The 16,914-nt window shown below is 42.5% G+C and overlaps 1 protein-coding gene across 1 annotated transcript; it reads left to right on the top strand.

Moving 5' to 3' along the window:
- Positions 1-1,811: 1,811 nt before the first annotated feature.
- On the top strand, positions 1,812-16,055 carry ATMIN (ATM interactor). The gene is made up of 4 exons (XM_087419889.1): positions 1,812-2,138; positions 10,507-10,632; positions 11,404-11,603; positions 12,261-16,055. Exons 1-4 carry the CDS (start codon positions 1,812-1,814, stop codon positions 14,071-14,073), a joined length of 2,466 nt encoding a protein of 821 aa, XP_087276015.1. The 3' UTR covers positions 14,074-16,055.
- Positions 16,056-16,914: the final 859 nt, after the last annotated feature.

Here is a 16,914-nt window from a genome sequence, read left to right as displayed (position 1 = left end):
ACATGGAATTCTCATCTATTATGTGCTTGATGGTTCAGAGACACATACTGCATTCAAACGTAGTCTGGGGAACATATGGAGCGGTAAATGCAGATCCAAGGACCTCTACAGCCACAGGAATTTACTGCACATTAGGTAGGGTCTCCAAAATGAATAATAGCCAATGTTTATGGAGCATTTACTATGTGACAGGCACCGTGCTAAGTATTTTATATGCATTATCTTATTTTCATAACAATCCAAAAGGCAGGCAGCAGTCTTAGTCTTATTCTACTGAAGTGAACACCAAAACTTAGACTAGTAAGTGGCTGAGCCCACATTAGCCCCAGGCAGTTGAACTCCAGAGCCTGCACTCTTAGACACCCTGCAGAAAGAAACAACAGCCCATGGATGCTATCTACCCCACACAGAGGTTTGGGGGGTTCTTTTGGCCCACAGCACTTTTTAAATCAGAATTAGTTCCTCTGGTGTGCATAATAATGCCCGCCTCCTCAAAGATGTCCACATCCTAATACCTGGAATCTGTAAATATGGTACAAGGCACCAGGACTTTGCAGATGGGGAAATTATGCTAGATTTCCTGAATGGACCCAGTGTAATCACAAGGCTCCTCAAAATTAGAAGAGGAATAGGAGAGCAGAGGGAGATGTGACTACTGAAGAAATCAGAGTGATGTGACGAAGACTCAGCTCACCATTACTGACCTTGACGAGGGAGGAAGGGGCCATGAGCCAAGGAATGCAAGCGGCCTCTCACAGCTGGAAAAGGCAGGTCAACATATTCTTGCAGGGAGCCTGCAGAAGAAATGCAGCCCTGTGACACCTTGATCTCAGCCCGGTAGACTCATTTCAGACTTCTGACCTCTAGAACTGCGAGATAACAAAGCTGTGTTGTTTTAAGTCACTTAAGTTTGTGGTAATTTGTTATTGCAGCAATGGAAAACTAATACATCTGCTGATATATAAAATTTGGAAGTTTTCACATAAAAATCTTTAAAAATAAACCTAGTGATACCAACCATGAGTAGCAGCTGCCTCCTTTAAACAATGGATGTATCTCCCATTTCACTGCAGTCTTCGCCCCACCCTTTTGTCTACACCTGGCCGGCCTCCGCCATTTACATGACCTACCTAGTTCCTCTGGGTACTTAGGTTTTGGAACCTTGCCCTGAGATACACTGTCTCCCAAATAGTAATTGAATTTCAGCGTTCAAGTACAGGCGAGTAATCCAGCCTCTGTAAAATGATTAACTCTGTCAATTATAACAATCCTTTCATTTGTATAAATGACCTAGGGCTAGTTACTTCTCTGCAAAATGGGGGAAAACTTATAGTGCATACTCGCTACGGTTGTTTTGAGGACAAATGAGATACTCAATGAACAGTGCATTCCCTAGTGTCTGGCACATGGTAAGCCCTCAAGAAACGATAACCGTAATTAACATACTATTGCCTCTCCTGCCGCTGAATAACATACTATTGCCTCTCCTGCCGCTGAATACTTGGGTTGTTTCTAATCTTTGGGAAGTGAAGTTCTTGGACGCATGGCTTTTTCTTCTATCCGATTATTGCCCGAGGTCAAGTTTCTGGGAATGGATCAGCTGGACCAATACCTTCTGCCTGTTCGCAGGAACCATGTGAAGTTGCGCAACCCGCCGGCTCTCCGCAGACGCGCCCTCCACGGCCGGCAGGGGGCGCCGCGGCCGTCCGGGCCCCGCCGGATGCTAATGAGCCGGGCTGCCCGCCCCCTGCCGGAAGTGGCTGCGGCGGGAGGCGGGCCTGCGAGCTCGGCCAGGCTGCTGTGCGGGAGCCATGGCGGCCTCTGAGGCGGCGGCGGCGGGGCCCGCGGCTCTGGCCTCGGGCGCCCCGGCCGTCCCGGCGGCCGCGAGGGGAGCCGCCGCCGCCTCGGGCCCGTGGGGGCCCCCGGGACGGCTGAGGGGCAGCTGGCCGCGGCCCGCGGCTGCGAGGCAGCCGCCGGCGGGTGCGGCGCCGCCGGCCCGGGAGCTGATCCAGCCGTCGGTGAGCGAGCTGTCGCGGGCCGTGCGCACCAACATCCTGTGCACCGTGCGCGGCTGCGGCAAGATCCTGCCCAACAGCCCCGCGCTCAACATGCACCTGGTCAAGAGCCACCGCCTGCAGGTGAGCCCGCGCGGCGGCCCCCGGCCGGGCCCGCACCCGCACCGCACCGCCTGCCGCGGCCCGCGGCGGGGGCGCCGTGTGTCCAGCCCCCGCCGCCTCGCAGGCGCTGCCGAGGACACGGCCGGGCCGGGCGGGGAGGGAGCGCGGCCGGGGGCCGCGGGGCCGCGACGGGGAGGCGCGGCGGCAGCAAACACCGTGTCCCGCGGCTCGGCTGTCAGGCTGCAGCGGCCGGCGCTGCTGGCCCCGACCCGCGCTCTCACGGCGACTTCGCGAGGAGCGCCTCGGCCCCCTGCTGGCGACGGGGCCGTCCCGCGCCCGGACTCGCGCGGCCGTGTGAAGCTGGGCTCTGGGTCTGCAGCCCGGTCTCCGCCACACCCGCCGTACCGCCCCCGGGCCTTGCGGTCCGGCCCGCCGTCGGGACGAGTGTCACGGTGCTGGAAACCCAGCTCTGCTCGGGAGTGAGACCTCGGGGGCACTTGCGCCGTGGGTCTTCTTTACGAGGGGACACTGCATAATAGCATGACAGCGGTCTGAACAGCCCGTCCCCCTTGTGCAGAGTGGGGCGGAGATTTTCAACCTTTAGCGCCCGTCTCTGGAAAGCTCGTTAGAAACCCAGACGTCCAGACCTATTCAGTCATCGTTTCTCAGTCATCACGATAGGAAGTTTCCTTCCACCACTTCTTAGTCTTTCTGTGCCCACAGAGACATAATGCCACCGCGTGTCGCTGAAAGCGTTTCGTGAGTACGTGGCTTTTGATGGCCCGAACTGGTGGAGGAGTGAGCCTAGGTTGCCTCCCGCAGTGCGTGTTCTGCCTCTCCTTCGGGAAAGTCCTCCTTGGAAACTTGCTTAGAGTCAGGCTCTGACAGGAATTTCGCAGCAGCAAGTTTGGGGTTATAGTCTCCAGTGGGGCAGTCCCCTTCTAGCGCCAACGGAGCAGAGATGCAGCGACGTTCTCCTGAGGATTCGGGAGCCCAGTCAGGAAACGTCCGTAGAAAGACGCTGAGGAGGACCCTGCAGGTGGGGCTGCAGTTTTCCTCAGAAAACAGTTCTGATGTCCTTCCGGGACACAAGTGCAGTAACTCTGGGAGTGGTCTTCCATCTCCTGCTTTCTCTTTGATACTAAATTATAAGTAAGTCCTTCCTTTTCCTATCCATATTTTATCTTGAGTGGATGAACTATACATTTGTAGGAATTCTACACCCTAATCCCTTGGTTCTCTTGAGCTCTTCTACAACAGCCACCACCCACCTTCGCTGTCATCCCCTCAGTGATAGACAGCAGAGGCAGGCATTATGTCTCTGAGCACAGGTGAAGCTGTCAGTCTGTCAGTCTGACCAGGACCCTGGTCTTGGCCTGAACAGTCTATATTGTTCTTTTCTCTGGAATTGCTGTCTGGAGCTCTGTATCTCTCAAGACTTTGTGAAGCATCTGTAAGCATAAAGATACCATTTACTCAACAGGACTAGTTTAGTAGTATACAATATGTTTATTTCTAATTATGTTTTTAAAATATGTAAAATATGTAAAGTTCATGAAGATACCAATACATAAAATATACGAGGCCTAAGAAGGAGGAATACGTTTGAGGCAAATACAAATTTTGACATCAAATTTTTACTTGAACTTGAGCATTTCAGAGTATCGGTATCCTCCCATGCTTAGAATTAACTGTGTGAAGTCATTCTTCCACTTCTAGTCATTTTTTGGATTTCTCTTGTCTGAAGACAGCACAGTGCACTCAAGATCCTTTTCTGAACTGAAAACGTTGAACAAGGAAAAAATGGACTCTCTTGAGTTTCCTTCCTAGGTCACTGGGGAGCCTGTTTCAGCAGAAATTAAAGAAACCTCACCCGGAACCATCATTATTTTTTCCTGTCAAACAGGCTCACTTTCCTGCTTTGTTCTGCCTTTCTAACCCTGGTGCCCAGCACCCCCTGAGCATCTGCTGTCTTGATGGAAAGGGAGTTCATTTTCTTTAACGAAGGTGGCCTGTGTGACAAAATAGTGTATCTCCATGGTGGTGGCCCAGTGTGATGAATCTCTACCCTCAGTCTGGATCCCAAGTAGAAAGCTCTTGAGTTCAAACATTACTCTTGACACTTGATGTTCTCAAAGTTTGGAAGGAGGGAGGGAGAAGGAGGCCTGGGGACAAGAGCTGACTGGGAGCATTTAGGAACCACAAAACCAGCTGACTGTGGTTTGTGTGTGTGTGTGTGTGTGTGTGTGTGTGTGTGTGTGAGTGAGTGAGGAGGACTAGCCCTGAGCTAACATCTGATGCCAATCCTCCCCTTTTTTCTTGAGGAAGATTGGCTCTGAGCTAACATCCGTGGCCATCTTCCTCTACTTTATATGGGATGCCGCCACAGCATGGCTTGACAAGTGGTGCATCGGTGCACGCCTGGGATCCGAACCTGTGAACCCTGGGCCACCACAGCAGAGCGCGCGTACTTAACCGCTTGCGCCACCGGGCCTAGCTGACTGTGGTTTTGAAAGCTGTCTGTGTTTGGACCAGAGACTCCACTACCAGTTGAGTGTGCCCTGAAGCTAGTCTGAGCATATCTGCTTGGCAGATTTGCATAATATTTGGTGGAATACCTCATTCTCTTGGTTACAGTTACTTGCATAATTCTAGTTTCTTTCCTAGTTTTTATTTTTTCTAGATTATTATAATCTTTATTCCCTTCCCCATTTGTTGCTGTATGGTTCTTATTCTAATCTTTCTGAACAAGATAACCCCGTCCCCAACCAAATATTCCTTTCTTAACATAAATGATTAACAGACTCTTCTGAAAGATAATGGATAAGAGTGGGGATTGAACCGTAAGGTGTCGAGTATGTACTGCCTTTTGGTTTTATGTAGGTTCTTAAGATATATGTCTATGTTTCATATCCTGTAGGGAAATCTGGAAATACTATATTCTAGTCTGGCCTTGCCTACAGGGCAATCCATGGAGGAATGAAACCTGCTGATTCAGAGAAAGGAAGAATACGAGTAAATGGACATTTCTTGATTGCTAGAGATTCTTTTATTCCTCATATTTGAAAGCAGTGAAGGGGACAGGAGGGACCTTAAAGAACCTCTTATCCAGCAACATTTATGTTCTTAAAACATAGCTTAGAGGATTTTGTGTTGTCTTCAGTCTAGGGGTTTACTTTTAATGATTTGCCAGAAAGTTTCTTTAAAAGCAAAGGAAAAGAAAGATTCCAAGTTGCTCTACAGACCATATGGTACAAGAGCTTCTAATTTTAAATTTATAGTAAGAAGTCAACACAGTGAAATACTTTTCTTCTTGGGTGCTGTCTGTAAAGACAGTCAGGTGCTAGAGTAGCTATAATGCCTCTAATTTTCCAATTTTTGCCATGATTCTTACAGTCCTTTCCTTTTTTCCTCTCTTCTTCAATTGTATCCTTCCTCTTGCTTTTCTCTTCTGTATGTTTGCTTTTTTCCATCTTGTTTTCAATTGTTTCCTCTCATAGGTTCTTTTTCAAACTCTTTTACTTAAAATCTTTCATAAACATTTTATGAAATTTTTTTTTACTTTAAAATGTTTTGTAAGCAGCTGCCAAAAAGAAGTACACCAAACGAGATATTTTTTGTGTACATATTTTTTTGGTTATCACACAAAAGATAAAGTACAAAAAGTCTGGTAAATTTTGTTCTCGGATGTATATAGAACTTCACAACAAAAACATCACTTTCTCACTGCAATTCCTGTTTTGTTGTGCCATCACCATTTCTTATCTCCCCTATTCTCTTCTCAGCCAACCTACCCTTGGAGCTTATTGTCTCAGGACAAGAATGAGAAGAAGGCCCAGGAATTGGGGTGGAGAGGTGGTGATGGGGAGGGCTGAGGAGTTGGCCCTCAGAGAGCAGGAAAGTGAACAGTGTCAGGTTGTTGCCATGCCTGTAATAACAGCAACAAGGAGATTGTTGATGTCCAGTATGGCTATCTTTAGTGTCTCATCCTGGTGCATGATACAGTTTTGGCTTAGATCCCCACATAAACATATTCAGTATAATGCCACAAGTTTTTATTGAACATTTACTCTGTTCAAAACATTTCCAAATGCAATAAAAGATACAAATATATTCCTCCCCTTGAAAACGTTTGGGGAATTTTAAATAGTTCCATTAGATATAACAGAGAAATGACAGAAGAGAAATGTGGTTTGAAGCTACATGCATGGTAAGGGACTTTGAGCGTCCCAGGCTAGAGAAATTTGGACCTGGGTAGTATTGGGGTGCCGTTGAAAATGTTTGAGTGAAGTAATGACATGATCAGAGATATACTGTAGAAAGACGGATCTGACAAAGTGTGAATGAAAAAGAAACTGAAGGTCTAGAAATTAGTTAAGAGGTTGATAACAGAGTCAGGAGGACTTGAACTAATGATGGCAACAGTGAGAAAGGAAAAGTGAGGAGGTGGTAGAAGATATTTAGAAAGAGAAGTGAATAATTGCCAAAACTTGGACGCAACCAAGATGTCCTTGGTAGGTGAACGGATGAATAAACTGTGGCACATCCAGACAATGGAATATTATTCAGCACTAGAAAGAAATGAGCTATCAAGCCATGAAAAGACAAAGAGGAAATTCAGATGCAATGTAAGTGAAAGAAGCCAATCTGAAAAGGCTACACACTGTATGATTCCAACTATATGACATTCTGGAAAAGCAAAACTATGGAGACAGTAAAAAGATTAGTGGTTGCCGGGGCTTAATGGGAAGGATGCTATGAGTAGGTGGAGCCCAGAGGGTTTTTAGGGCAGTGAAAATACTCTGTACAATACTATAACAATAGATACATGTCATTAGACATTTGTCAAAACCCATAGAATGTACAACACCCAGAGTGAACTCTAATGTAAACTATGGACTTTGGGTGATAATGATGTGTCAGTGTAGATTTTATCAATTGTAATATATGTACCACTCTGGTGGGGGATGTTAATAGTGGAACAGGCTGTACATGTTTGGAGACGGGTTATATGGGAACTCTCTGTACTTTTCACTCAATGTTGCCTGTGAACCTAAAACTTCTCTAAAAAAATAAGGTTTATTAATCTTATAAAAAGTGAAGTGAACGGGTATATGAGAACATGATAGGGTGTTTGAAAAGGGATAATAAAAGGGTTACTAAGCAGAACTGAGGATGTATTAGAAGTGAGCGTGAATTTTGTAGTGACCCCGTAGGCAGAGTTTTATGGAACATTTGATAGCCTAGAACATAGAAGGGAGCCATCTCCCTGGCATATACCTAAGAAGAATTCGATAATGGTTAAGTGAATGAAGGATTTTAGAATCTTCCTTAATATTCTCCCCACATTTCATTTTCTCTCGCTGATAACACTAGACGGAAAAAATATGTTACTTAAAAGTATTTCATTTAAGAAAAACACTAGATGAATTGGTGAATGGGATGAATTTGGTGATCAGAAACAATGACAGTTGTCATTAAAGCTAGCAGATGCTAGTGTTTTAACAAAAGCAGCATTTCAATCAGACATTCACCAGGACAGTATTTAATGTAAAGTACTAGTTTAGATTAGCTTATTGGCATTACGTTGGTTGGCAAAAAGCAAAAGAAGAAACAAAAATCTCCATAGCAAATAACTAACAGCTATAATTAATTAAGAGATTATGTGATAAGCACTGTTCTAAACCCTGTACATTATTAACTAAGTCCTCACAGTAACCCTGAAGGAGATGCTGTTATTATGCCTACTTTACAGATAAGGAAACCAAGACAGTTATGTTTCTTAAGGTCATAGGAAAGTGGCAAGGTAGAGAATTCAAACTTACATTCCATATTGCAGAACCCATGGGTTTCACCACTACATCAGCAGTTCTTAAGCTAGGTTACACGTTGAGTTCATCTGGGGAGATTTTAAAACCAAATATATGGATCCCTAATCCCTACCCAAAACTAATTATTTCGGAATACCTGAGGCTGGGACCAGGCGTAGGTTTTTTGTTTGTTTATTTGTTTGTTTGTTTGGTAAGGAAGATTGTCCCTGAGCTAACATCTGTTACCAGTCTTCCTCTATTTTGTTTGTGGGACACCGCCACAGCATGGCTTCATGAGTGGTGTGTAGGTCTGTGCCCGGGATCCAAACTGGTGAACCCTGGGCCACCGAAGCGGAGCCTGCACGCTTAACCACTACACCACCGGGCTGGACCCCATAGGTACTTTTTTTAAGTGCCTCAAGTGATTCTTCATAGGCTGCCAGGGTTGAGAACCATTGCCCTACACTGGACTGCCTTTGTAAAAATGCTCTGCATTTAGTGTGCAGTTGCTCTCTTCTTTAGGCATGAAGACAATACCAAGAGGTGTATAAAAGAATCTCTGCCCTTAAGAAATTTGGTTTAGGGAGACAGAAACTGTAGAAGAAAATGATAGTATTTAAGATAGCTTAAGTTAAGTAATATCTTAGAATTTAGACAAGGAATAGGTCTTTAGATCCAGGTGGTAAGCAGAACAAGGGAGTGCTGTTTATTGAGAATGTGATCTGGGCTAGGCTCTGTGCTAATCCAATGCAAGATAATCCTGAGTGTTAACTATTCTGTTTTAGAAGTGAGTAAACTGGCTCAGAGAGGTTAAAGACCTTGTCCCTGGTCACACCCCTAGTCAATGGTAGAAATGGCTTACACATCTCTCACACACGCTCTTTCCACCATTGCATTCTGCCTGAAAGGAGACAGGAGGATGTGGGACAAACTGGACCTTCAAGGACAATCACCCAAGAACGGATATAGAGGATGGATTTGGAGGTGGGAAGAATGTTAGGCTGAGTAGGGTAGTGTATGAAAAGGGAACAGAAAAAGATATGGTTATAATTGTAGATTGGAGGTATAATGAGGAGTTGGGATTTTATTATATACACCTTTTTTTAAAAAACACCATTAGGTGATATATACATATAATTTTTTGGATTGTCAAATTTGTTATAACATTAGAAGAGGAAGGAAAATTATTCAGGAGACTATTTAAATAATCCAAATGAATATAAATATCTAGACAGTGTAGTACAGTAGGATTATAAAAGGATGGACCAGTGTGGAATACATGGAGGAATAGCTGTGATATCATTGAAAGATAAATTATTTGTTTAAAAATAAAACAAGAATAGCTTCTTTTCCCCTCTAAATGAGTGGACACAGACTCAACAAGATCAACATGTTCCTCTTGAGATTCAGTGGAAAAGCAAAGGGAGAGTCTTCACCACACGGTTATTAATTTCCCACTTTTCTAGGTACACCCTGATGGTAGAGAAGGAGGTGAGCATGTTCCAAAAGTAGTGAGTCCTTTCTCATCAGAACACTAGAGGACCAGAATGTCTAAGTGCTGCTGTGTCGAGGCCTGAGCGCATGTCCCATTGTTTCCAGTGACCTGTAGAGCAGTCTGTCAACCCCTACCTTGCTTTGGGGCCAGCTGGGAGTAGCCAGACAAGAATTAAACTGGAGGTCATAGGTGTCTCACACCTAAGGTATGTGGGCTCATCAAGTGTAACAAGACAGAGCATGTCAAGCTAAATTAACTCACCAATTATATTAAAACTCCAAGCCAAAAAGTCAATCACATACTTAATAACAAAGGATTGTTAGAGTAACATGAGTTAATATAAGTGCTTAGAACAGTGCTTGACACAGTAGTAAAAGCTATGTTAGTACTGGCCATTATAAGGATTATTAATCTTCAAACATAGCATGGGGCCTATATTCAAACTGCTATTATAAAAGTTCTGTCAACATGTTTTAGCTACTTTAGGGGGCAGTGTGATTGATGATGAAAGAAAGTCACAATGCTATTTATCAGGAAGGCCTAGATCATAGTCACAGGAGGTTTTTGTTCCAAGGGCTCACACGAATTCACTGGGGGTGGGATAAAAGGGCAGGGAAGACTTAAGGATGATACCAAAATCTTGAGCCTGAGAAACTAAATTTACCACTTACAAATAGAGAAGCTGGCTTTAAGGGCAGAGATTTTGTTTAGAAGGAAGGAGTTTTAAAGGAATAGATAGAAGATTTTTAAAGAACATGGTTTGCTTGTTTTTTTGTTTTTTTGAAAAATTTTAAGATTTATGGAGCTATGGTTTACACACCAGAAAATTTACCCGTTTTAAGTGAATAATTCAATTATTTTTAGTAGATTTACATAGTTGTACAACCATGACCACAATCCAATTTTAGAACATTTTCATCACCCTAAAAAGATGTCTTGTGCCCATCTTTAGTCCTTCCTTGTTTCTACTCCCGGCCTGTCCTATTGGTTTTTTGAAAATAATATTTAATAATATTGAATATTTTGAAAATAATATTTAAAGAATATGTTTTTTGAAAATTTTAAAGTCAGTTTTCTTTTGCAGGATGGCATAGTAAATCCAACAATAAGAAAAGATTTGAAAACTGTACCAAAATTCTACTGTTGTCCAATTGAAGGATGCCCTAGAGGCCCTGACAGACCATTTTCTCAATTTTCTCTCGTAAAACAGGTATTTTACTTGTCTTAAGTATACTTCTCTGAGGATGAGATGCAGATGTTATAAACTTAATGTGCATTCTAATTACTTACCAAACGTAGCTAGAGAATTGAGCAGAAAGCTGCTTGTGAGGACAGCCACCCAAGAGTCTCTCAGTTGGGGAAACAGTGAGTAGGGTGTAATGCAGTTGAAGGAACAGGGCTTGTTCTGGAGGGGAAGATGTCCAGAAGTGGATTCAGAGAGAAAGAAAAGAAGACCAATTCAGCAAAGAATGAGAACATGTGTACTTCCAGATCTCAGTGTGAATCTGTATGCCTCCAAGGTTAGAGAGCAAAGGCACAAAGGAATTGTTCTCTCAGGGGAGGAAGAAACTCCCCAAATTTGGGAAAGAAGAATTTCAGAAGCAGCTACTTAAGGAGAGGGACTGGGGAAAGAGGTGATTCAGGACTGGAAGAGATTGGCAACTTAAATCTTTCCCTCAGGGTTCGCTGGAGGGGGTCCTGAACAAAGTGTTGCAAACTTTTTTCTCTGTCTGCAGCAGATCAGAAACCTAAATGGTGTGTACCATGGATTGTTTCCAAAACAGTCTCCTTACTTTTCACAGAGCAGAAGTGATAGGAGAGGCATATAATAAACTGCAGTTTGCCTGCTTTTACATTCTTTTGATTTGGACTGCTATATTTTATCAGCTAAAATCGTTGTTAATTTGAGTATATTGGTGGTTTTTGAAATGTTTTGAGCATTTGCAGTTTTTCATTTTAGTCCCTTCTGTATTCTTCCTAGCACTTTATGAAAATGCATGCTGAAAAGAAGCATAAATGTAGTAAGTGCAGCAATTCTTATGGCACTAAATGGGACTTGAAAAGACACGCAGAGGATTGTGGCAAGACCTTCCAGTGCACGTGTGGCTGTCCCTATGCCAGTAGAACTGCATTACAGTCCCACATTTACCGAACTGGCCATGAGATCCCTGCAGAACACAGGTAAAGGGGAAGAAATGGTGGCCCAAAAGTCAACAGCTGTGGGAAGAGTTTCATGTGAAACTTCCTAGAATAATGGAGAAAAGATGTGATATGGAAGAAGGGAACTCTCAGACATGGCAGCAGTGCTACCAAAGCATCAGCATCTACTTGACCCAATTGTTCTTCCTTATTCTTTCTGCTAACTCCTTTTGAGGGTCCCTTATTGTTCCCAATTGAAAATCTCAACTTCCAGCATTTTCTACTAGAGGGATATTAGATTGTTGAAGAGTCAAGTTTTATCATGAAACTGTACTTCATTTTAAAGGTCAAATTTATATTTGGAGTAATAGCGTCCTACTTGAGAAATGATAAAAGTCGCATTATATAATCTGTTTTCCTTATGCTTACAGATCTAGGTTGAGTTCTAGTACTTAGAGCTTTACCAGAAAATAGATGTGCTTCCTCCCTCCCTGTTTGCATGTATCTGAACTTCTGCCTCCGTATGGTAGGCTCACTTCTCAAAGAGTTAGGAAAGAATGGATTTCTCTTCACTGGGTTGAATCTGACCTCTGCTGTAGATGTGGGAAATAGCGTTTGTAAGTGAAGATACAGTGCCAGGGTTGAGGAAGGCTGCAGTTTAAAATTGTTTTTTTCTTTTTACTCTGTCATTGTTCTCAGGGATCCACCTAGTAAGAAAAGGAAAATGGAAAACTGCCTGCACAACCAGAAGTTGTCCAGTAAGACCATTGAATCGTTGAGCAACCAACCAGCCCCAAGAGCAGACACTCAAGAACTAGAAACTTCAGAAATAAAGCTAGTCGCTTCCTTTGAAGACTCTTGCAGCTCTAATTCCAGAAAGCAGACTCTTACAACACCTCCGAGATATCCTCAGAAGTTGCTTTTACCAAAGCCCAAAGTGGCTTTGGTTAAACTACCCATTATGCAGTTTTCTCCTCTGCCTGTCTTTGTGCCTACAGCCGACTCCTCTGCCCAGCCTGTGGTGCTCAGTGTTGATCATCAGGGCTCTGCCCCGGGCGCTGTGCACTTACTGCCCTTGTCAATAGGAACCCTGATCCTTGGCCTGGATTCAGACGCTTGCTCTCTTAAGGAGAGCCTCCCTCTTTCAAAAGTTGTAAATCCTGTTGCTGTTGAGCCAATTAGTACAGGTGTTCAAGTGAACTTGGGTAAAAGTTCATCTGCTCCTTTACAAGAACTAGGGAATGCATGTCAAAAGAACAGCATTTCTTCAATCAATGTACAGACAGATCTGTCTTATGCCACACAACACTTTATACCTTCTGCACAGTGGGCTAACCCTGATTCCTCTGTATCGTCTTGTTCTCAAACTGATTTGACGTTTGGTTCTCAAGTTTCCCTTCCCATTAGTGTTCATACTCAAACATTTTTGCCTGATTCTAAGGTAACCACATCTATAGCTGCTCAAACTGATGCGTTTGTAGATGCCTGCTTCCAGTCAGGTGGGATCTCCAGAGAAACTCAAACCAGTGGAATGCAAAGTCCAACAGATGACCGAGTACAGATGGACCAAGCTGTAATGTGTGGAGCCATTTTTGAGAGTGTCCATTCATCATACGGTGTTTCTACAGACAGTATTATAAGCAGCAGCTTAGTAGCAGAGACTGTACCTCATGGTTTGTTACCTCAGAACCACCCTAAGACTTTAAATCAAGATATTGAGAAATCTGCACCAATTATAAACTTCAGTGCACAGAACAGTATGCTTCCTTCACAGAACATGACAGATAATCAGACCCAAACCATAGATTTATTAAGTGATTTAGAAAACATCTTGTCAGGTAATCTGCCTGGTCAGACATTGGACAATCGTAGTCTTTTGTCTGACACAAATACTGGACCTGACAACCAGCTCCCATCTGGCCCAACCCAGAATCCTGCAATTGATTTTGATATTGAAGAGTTCTTTTCGGCCTCAAATATCCAGACTCAAACTGAAGAGAGCGAGCTTAGCACCATGACCACTGAGCCAGTCTTGGAATCACTGGACATAGAGACCCAAACTGACTTCTTACTTGCAGACACCTCTGCCCAGTCCTACAGTTGTAGGGGAAATTCTAACTTCTTAGGCCTTGAAATGTTTGACACGCAAACGCAGACAGACTTAAACTTCTTTTTAGACAGTAGCCCTCATCTGCCTCTGGGAAGTATTCTGAAACACTCCAGCTTTTCCATGAGTACTGATTCGTCTGACACAGAGACCCAAACTGAAGGAATCTCCGCTGCTAAAAACATACCTGCTCTAGAAAGCAAAGTTCAGTTGAACAGTACAGAAACGCAGACCATGAATTCTGGCTTTGAAACCCTGGGGAGCTTGTTCTTTACCAGCAATGAAACTCAAACAGCAATGGATGACTTTCTTCTGGCCGATTTGGCCTGGAATACGATGGAATCTCAGTTCAGCTCTGTAGAAACCCAGACGTGTGCAGAACCACACACAGTCTCCAACTTCTAAACGTGGAGGCCTTGTGTGGGCTGGCATTTACGATTTCCTTCTGGATTTAGAAAATGGAGAATGGGGACAACAGTATTAACTCTATTGAATGTAGTTGATGATGCAGTTATTTCAATTCTTTGAGCTTCTTTGCCTTTTGTACTTGTAAACATGAAATTTGTGTATAAATGTGAGTGTATTGTAAAGTGTAAGATGTTGATCTAAAAATGATTGTTTTTGTGTTGCCGACGTTTGCTGTTTCACAGCTAGTCTTCCCATCTTAAAAAAAATGTATTTCACCTTTAAAACCCATCTAGCCATTTATCTAAAGCCAAGCTTACCAGGTACTAGGGTACAAACTTTTCAAGTCTTCAAAACATTTTAGTCAAAGTGTGACTTGCTTAAATTTGTACCTAAAATATTTTTGACAGTGCTTGTTAGAAATTCCTGTTTCCTAATAGTAATATCTAAAGAATTCTGATGCTGCACCATCAGGTTTCAACACCAGTGCTTGGGTGGTTTGAGACTCGTGCTGCCTACAGCTGCATCTGCTTTGACATCTCACTCTTTTCTGATTTGAAGACACAGGAAAACTACAGCTGTCTTGAGCTTTTGAGACAGTTTTTGTGTAATCAATGCCATTCCTTCTTTACATGAACTATTACTGATACCAGTGTAAGTGTACAGTACTTTCCTCACAAGACATACATGTTGCTGTAATATTACTGCTTAAAGAAGTAGAGGCAAGCGCTTAGTGTAAATAGTGATCCTTCTAGTCTAGACAAGAGTAAGTCACCCCAGCCATGGAGGTGCTGGATTGTGGAGTCACGCCTGTTAGCTCCTGCTGGAGTGTGCCCTGTGCACATGCCTCCTGCTCTCTCCCGTGGGCCGGGTGGTGCTCCAGAGCTGCTGCTAGAAGTGCACCAACAGGCTGCCTCTGAGTTTTGTTGCTCTAAATGGTAGAAAAAAGAATGGAAAGAGAAAAGGACATTCCCCCCTAAATTTCACTACTTTGCATACGCTTGATAGGGCAAGAGTGCAATCAGTAATTATTTTAAAGTGAATCTTCTTTTCATCCACCTCTCATCTTTTGAGTAAGGAAAGACATTAGTCTAGCAAGGATATTTGTTCCTTGAGAGCAATTATAGAATAGATTCATCTGAAATATAGTATTCTGCATTTTGTCGCTTTATTTATTTGTTTGTTTAGAGAGGGTAATACCAAACAGTCTTCTTCAAAGAAAACGAGATGAAGACAGTTGCTTCAATAATCAAGAACATCTATGTTTTGAGATGGGAGTATGGTCAAGTATGCTTTTTGGGGTTTTCTGTATTTAGGAGATCTTGAATTCTTGATTGTTGATCAACTTTCAGGCAAGTAAAAATCAGTGCAGCCTGTAAGTTTTCTAAGTTTACCAAAAAAAAGAAAAAAAAAAGCTCTGTTCCTTCTGTGGCACATGCTTGTGTTGCTGAAGGCTAAATCCTCAAAATAAAACCTAAGGAGAGAACTAATAATTCATTAAAGCAAGCTGATGGCATTGTTACTAATTCCTATCCCATAGAAGAATTGCTGGTAATAGATAAATAACATATCCTGGGCAGATGAACTCAACCTGGTAGTTAAGTTTGCTTGGGTCACAGTTGCCTATGAACATGGGTTTCGAAACAAACATAAAGCCTTAACTTAGAATTTCATTATGTTTTAGAATCGTCACTGCCTTAATGTTCAAACATCTATTCAAGTCCTCCTAGTAAAGGAGAAATGCATGTTTGTTTATGGTTTTTTGTAAATATAAATGCAGTGATCTATGGCTTTAAAAAGAATTGTTTCTGTGACAGTGTTTGTTAATCCAGCCAATAGAGTTATTTACAGAAAAATGGAGCATGTAATAATTCTTCATGTACAAGTAAGAACTGTTTCCCCCAAAAACCTTAGTTACCTGAATTGTTCTAAGATATTTGTAAAAACTGAAATTCAGTGATTAAAGAGAAGTCAGAATTCTACTTTTTTGTGTGAATTCTTCAACGTGTTCATAATGACTTATTTTGTCGCCTTTTCACAAACTCATCATCTGAAAGTCACACAATGAAATGATGTGCCTAGTTATTTTCATTATTGTTTTACCTTTGTTCGTGAAAATATGCTAATAATTTTTCTTATAGAAAATGAAAAGACACTCCATTACCAAAGTTTCTATTTTGTTTTGTTTTGTTTTGTTTTTAATGGTCATGACATTTTATTTTATTTTATTTTATTTTATTTTAATTTTTATTTATTTATTTTTCCCCCAAAGCCCCAGGAGATAGTTGTATGTCATAGTTGCACATTCTTCTAGTTGCTGTATGTGGGACGCGGCCTCAGCGTGGCCAGAGAAGCAGTGCGTCTGTGCGCGCCTGGGATCCGAACCCGGGCCACCTGCATCAGAGAGCATGCACTTAACCGCTAAGCCACAGGGCCAGCCCAAAGTTTCTATTTTGATGTAAAGTTTTTATTTTGATAAAAACTCTACACCTTAGGATTTAAGTTTTGGAAAATATATTCAAAGGTAGTTACTCCAATTCATGTATTTGCCAAATGTTACCATTTTATAATGGGGTGCATTTTATCTTCGTAAATGATGTGGTTCTGGTTTAAGAGCAAAAATAAGAGTGTTAGAGTATGAGTCATTCTTTGCTCAGTCACTAACTTGCAGGAAAGCCAAATCTGTGAGTTTCTGATTCCCTTGACATAAAGGGAAAATTTAAAAAAAATTTTGTAGACTTACCCTAAAGATGCTGAGTAAGGTTTGAAGCTACTTTTGATTGAGAGAAAATGTATCAGTGTCAGTCTAGTGATGAAGTTGAGTTGTTTCAGTAATAGTAG

The sequence above is a fragment of the Ceratotherium simum genome, chromosome 30, assembly GCF_057802395.1.
Source record: "Ceratotherium simum simum isolate JZ-2026a chromosome 30, ASM5780239v1, whole genome shotgun sequence".
NCBI lineage: Eukaryota > Metazoa > Chordata > Mammalia > Perissodactyla > Rhinocerotidae > Ceratotherium > Ceratotherium simum.
Note: the sequence above shows the minus strand (reverse complement) of the source record. Positions and strands in the feature narration are given on the sequence as shown.

Excerpts from the sequence above, each read along its gene's own strand:
- ATMIN (XM_087419889.1), top strand. The coding sequence starts at position 1,812 with ATGGCGGCCTCTGAGGCGGCGGCGGCGGGGCCCGCGGCTCTGGCCTCG. Across the intron at positions 10,633-11,403 it reads AATTTTCTCTCGTAAAACAG|CACTTTATGAAAATGCATGC; the intron begins GTATTTTACTTG and ends TATTCTTCCTAG. Across the intron at positions 11,604-12,260 it reads GAGATCCCTGCAGAACACAG|GGATCCACCTAGTAAGAAAA; the intron begins GTAAAGGGGAAG and ends CATTGTTCTCAG.